General features: G+C 45.9%; 1 protein-coding gene across 1 annotated transcript; it reads right to left on the bottom strand.

Annotated features, from left to right (window-relative positions):
• Positions 1-2,279: 2,279 nt before the first annotated feature.
• On the bottom strand, positions 2,280-4,627 carry LOC123133085 (red chlorophyll catabolite reductase). Its single transcript, XM_044552625.1, has 2 exons — positions 4,087-4,627; positions 2,280-3,077 (listed from the first exon to the last, which is right to left on the bottom strand). Exons 1-2 carry the CDS (start codon positions 4,591-4,593, stop codon positions 2,469-2,471), a joined length of 1,116 nt encoding a protein of 371 aa, XP_044408560.1. The 5' UTR covers positions 4,594-4,627; the 3' UTR covers positions 2,280-2,468.
• Positions 4,628-5,366: the final 739 nt, after the last annotated feature.

Below are 5,366 nucleotides of genomic sequence, written 5' to 3' on the forward strand. Positions count from 1 at the left end.
ATCCCATGTTGCCAGAGGAGGTGGGGCCGCCCCCTAGGGTTCCCACCCCTTTGGCTTGGGGGCCAAGTCTCCTAAGGGGGAAACCCCATCTAGGGTTTCCCTCTTGTGGCCGCCGGCCCTAGATGGGATCCCTAGGGGCGCCCCCCTCTCCCCCTTCCCCCTATATATAGAGAGGTAGAGAGAGGGCAGCCGCACCCTCATACGCCACGGCGCTGCCCCTCCTCTCCCTCGTAGCCTTCTTCCTCTCCGTAGCGCTTAGCAAAGCTTTGTTGAGATTCCGCCACCACCACCGCCACCACACCGTCATGTTATCGGAGGACTCGAGCTACTACTTCACCATCGCTTGCTGGATCGAGGAGGTGAAGGCGCCATCAAGCCGTATGTGTGTTGAACACGGAGGTGCCGTCCGTTCGGCGCTTGGATCGCGAAGACGTTCGCGGGACCGATCGTGATTGGATCGCGAAGACGTTTAACTACATCAACTGCGTTTCTTATCGCTTTCGCTTAGCGATCTAAAAGGGTATGTAGATGCAACCTCTCCTCTCGTAGATGGTCATCTCCTAGATTGATCTTGGTGAGCGTAGGAATTTTTTTTTGTTTCCCATGCAACATTCCCCAACAGGTGTATATCTCTGGAACACACAATACATAGAGTCAACACATATGTAAACTCTTAACTTGGTTGTAAATCAAGGCATAGAGTTATATGTCATCATGGCATGTAATTTTTTCATAAGGGACATGAGAGTCCACCTGTCAAGCTTGGATGATGTGATATCAGGGCCGATGGAGCTAAAACCCATGAGGAATCCAGATCTAGCATGTTCCTTAACGCATTACAAAGGTCCCCGAGTTCGATGAACCTTTCACTGTTGTGTTTCACCATCGACGTGACCACCTTCTGGATTAATTTAGATAGCAATAGGTTTTCCCATAATGGGAGAACACCAAGGTGCGACATGGTGCTCATCACCATGAGCTTCACTTTGGCATAGCTGATGACGTTGGCTGCACCTTCACCACAACGCAGACAACTCTTTTTCTAAGGAAAGCCGTGTAGGCAAGCCCCTCGATAATGTGATCTATATCGCATCGGTGCCAAGATCAATGATGCCACAACCATCTTCATCTCCGACCCTCCATTCACAAACTTGAACTCCTCTATGTTAGTATGGGGACCAAATCGAAGTAATTGGATTAACCACAACAATCCTAGCTCTGTGAGTTCTTTCTTCCGTGATGAACTATCGGCACCAGTCCTACATTTTTTTCTCTGTGGACTGAGGAGAAAGGGGGCTCAGCAGGAAGAGGATTGTAACATGAGAGAAGCACATAGGTCAACCCGCTTAAAATATGGAACATGGATTCTGGCAATGCAACGGAGTTTGGTCCTCATATCGACCCGAATGAATCAGTCTTTCTACAGAGGTCAATCTTTGCCTATTAGGCAAGTGGATAGCAAGTTCTAAATTCTGTCTCGGTAGGACATGGATTTCTATTACTATGAAATTCATAAATGAAAATGAAGTAGTTAATTGGAGGGCTACCATTATCCTTTTTCTTGTAAGTGTTCCTAAGAGAAGTAATTTGTCCTCATGTTTCGAGGTCTCAAGAAAAGCTATATACATAGGCGGAATATGGAAGGTTCCTTCTAAAAGACAATGTTAATATATTCATGAACTCCTTATGTTGCTTGTAATATTTTTAATCAAGTCTTCTTGCGTGTAGCTAATAGCAGACATTATTGGTTTGCTACCAACATTTGGCATTGCCAATATTTGGCAAGCCAACATTTGGCAAAATCAAAAGTTGCCAATATTTGGCAACCTTTTGTGAGATTGGCGACGAAGTTTGGCAAGCTACCAATCTATAGCCAACATTTGGCAACTGCCAAAATTTGGCATGCCAACTTTTGGCAGCAAACCAATTATGCCCAAAGAACACACACCTGGTCTCTGCATATCTAGAATGCACACAGCCAACTCCAACACACGCACACAAAAACGCTGGCAAATAGTAAAGTCATACAAGACCAAAGCTATGCCTAAGCGAGTATAAAGAAAAAAGACCCTGAAGCGATCAATAGCGAACGACAACTACTATAAACCATATCCACACCAACCATCTCTTGACACCATAAGGACAACGACATTCTTCAACAGCAACGCCTTCATGAAGGAAATGACGCTCAAGCACCTCCGTTACCGGATCCAACCACCAAAGGACAGATTCTAGGTTTTCACCCTGAAGAACGAGTCCGAGCAAATCTAAGCAACGGCTTCAACAAGGGAGCGATGCAAAAGCATCGTCATTGCCATGTATAACACATTTGTTCAGTATGGCTTGATAAAATAGTAAAGTCGCTTTCTGCAGCACAAAATGATGCCATACACGGCTTACAACTCACAGATTTTACTGAAACAGGCTTATCATTGGATGCAAAATGATTACATTTCTGCTTCTAAATCCTAGGCCTCTTGTAGTTGTACCCCAAAGGCCTGACGGATTTCAGCAATAATCTGGCCAGACACATCGGGACCAAACATCCTAGGCAAATTTGCAGTTAGGTCGACCTCGATTGATTTTAATCTTACAGCTTGGTCCCTCTTGATCATGATCTCCCTCTCGGCCTCTACCATTTTGGAGGTGTCACAAGCACAACTATGAAGCCAGGTTTGAAGAACCTCCTTCACAGCTGACGCCAGATGACCACACACTATCTCTTCCAAGGTACCCTCCCCTCCTTGCCCGCAGTCGATGGTGACCGACACAGCACTGCGCACATAGAGCGACGGCGACCGGTATGGACGGGTTTGTGGCAATTCTTCGATCTTCTCACGTTGCTTGTCCAAGTGAGTATGTTCATAGTACTTGTGGAGGTACTCCGGGTGGAGAGCGAGGTCTTTCCGTGGGAGCAGATCAAGAATCACAACCATTGAAGTTGGGCTGCCTTGTATGAACTCCATGAGAAAATGTGGTGCATCTGTCAAGGCATTGAGGAAAATAAGAACCGACGTAATGTCGATTGCGCCATTTGGGACTTTGCAGTGGAGTGATGAGTGCAGCATGAAATCAATCTGTAGGCAAGAAATTATGAACATTTAAAACGTATGAATTTTTCTCATAACTTGGATTATAGATCTTTGTTTGTATTGTTGTTGTTAAAAAGGAAAAAATATAGTGGTTTTATGAGCTCATATGTAGGTACACTCTGCTATCCATATTGTCCATCCATGTGCAGATTTTTTGGGATCCATGGGAGTTTTTTTAAGAAAATAGACCCGTGGGAGTTGTTGTGGTGTAAACTCAATTGCAGACATGTGTTGTGCAGTCGTGCTATTGGCTGCTAATTTTGGGCTGGCCACAGCGTACCAAAATATAAGACGTTTTTGTAATTTAATTTGAATCGCAAAAAATGTCTTCTATTTTGGTACAGAGGTAGTAGTAGACAACACTACACATGTGAGAGTCCGAAAAAAAGGTGGCATAGTAAATTGAAGACAAAGAAGCAGTATGAGAATATGAGACACAAGAAAGGAAAAGATAGAGAGAAAATCCAAATGGAGTGTTTGGTCTGTGTAACAAAATCTGTGTAGAGCGCTTGATCTATCTAAAGACCGAAGTCTTTACGAAACATTCTAAAGACTGAAGTAGATTGGAATTGGACAGTGGTGAGGAGTGTACCTACATGAGTGCTCTTCTACAACTTTCCCTTTGTATAAGTGTGCCAGGCCACCTTGATAACTCTATTCTCCCCTTCGTTCCTAAATATAAGTCCTTTTACTTTTTTAGAGATTTTAATATGACCTACATATACGGAGCAAAATAAATTAATCTACACTCTAAAATATGTCTATGTACATCCGTATGTAGTTCATATTATAAGATCCCTAAAAAGACTTATATTTAGAAACGGAGGGAGTAGATGTGTTGTTCTTCAGCGAGCAACTAATTCCTGGTAACTTCAGTTCAGGCGTGGTGAATTTTGTCCATGAGATGGCTAGCTTGCCACAGAAACATGCAATGGAGAGTATTCGTAGCTATAGCGCAGGAGGAACGTGGGGATGTAATGGAGAGAGAAAGTACCGACGAGGCAGGCGCGCCTCGGCGCACGTCCAGCGTGCCGACGGCGGTCCCAGCGCTGTTCCGGAAGTCAGCCACGTCGGCGGGCACAGCCGAGGGCAGCAGCGGCACCGCTGCCGCCGCCTCGGCTGCCAGCGCCCGCGCTACCTCCCGGTGCGCCAGCGACGGCAGGGTTACCTCCTGCTGCACCAGCGGCATGCGCGCGCGCACCGTGGTGCTCGACCTTCTGCCCCTGAGAGGCGGAGCCGCGCCGCGGCGGAGGCGGAAGATGGTAGGGAGCGTGGGCGCAGCCACAGAGACGGAGGTCGCCGGCCGGAGCATGGCACTCTCGACTACGTGAACAACGAGATGTGAAATACGGTTATCAATCCACGCCGAGCGATGGCAGCTTAAAATCACATCACATGTGCTACCAGACGAATGGCCAGCTGACACCAAGCTGGTCCATATATCCTGCAGCATCTGCAAGCCGCCCCGTGAAGGCATGGTATTGGCATGGCATCCTTGCATGCTCACCCTCCAGATTCCTGACGCCAACCTGCTGCTGCCAAGTACTCCCTGTGTAAAAGAAATATAAGAGTCTTAGTAACGCTCTTATGTTTCTTTACAAAGGAAGTAATAATGTTGCTCCTGTACAAACACGTAGCTTCAGTGTGGCCGTACTAATACTATGCATATGCAGAGCCCACTGTCTCTCCACCAACCGGCAGGGTTAGCAGGTCCAAAGTGCCTTCTACTGTACACATATTGATTACATCGAACTGGTATCAAGAGTGTTCCTATTGACCACCAGTACTCTGTGTGTAGTGGAAAGTAACATAAGCTAATACAATGTATATACGATACTAGTGTACGATATTATATCCGCAATACATAGTATTATCCGTGGCGGGCTTTGCTAAACCTACGTAAAATTTGCTATGAAAGTTACATAGGGGGGTGATGTGGGGCTCGTTTGATTGGATTACGCCGGGCCTCACCCTGAAATTCAGGGGGGAGGGTCGTAGGTATAGCATTTTTGGGTGCGTGGCACTCCGGCACTGATGTTTTTTATGGCAATTTCCAGTGACACACAATTTTCTGTACTGAAGCACAAAAGTTGTCATGCTTGGAACTAAAGTTGTCATCCTCGTGTCACTAAATTTGCCGTTGAAAATGTTCGGAGTTGCCATGTGCTCATACATGGCATTCGATACTTATCAGGGTCCCAGTGTTATAGATTAGTATCCTAGATGACATTATTTATTATGATCAGGCCTTGATTGTGATGCAAGATATATAGT

Source organism: Triticum aestivum, chromosome 6B (genome assembly GCF_018294505.1).
Source record: "Triticum aestivum cultivar Chinese Spring chromosome 6B, IWGSC CS RefSeq v2.1, whole genome shotgun sequence".
Taxonomy (NCBI): domain Eukaryota; kingdom Viridiplantae; phylum Streptophyta; class Magnoliopsida; order Poales; family Poaceae; genus Triticum; species Triticum aestivum.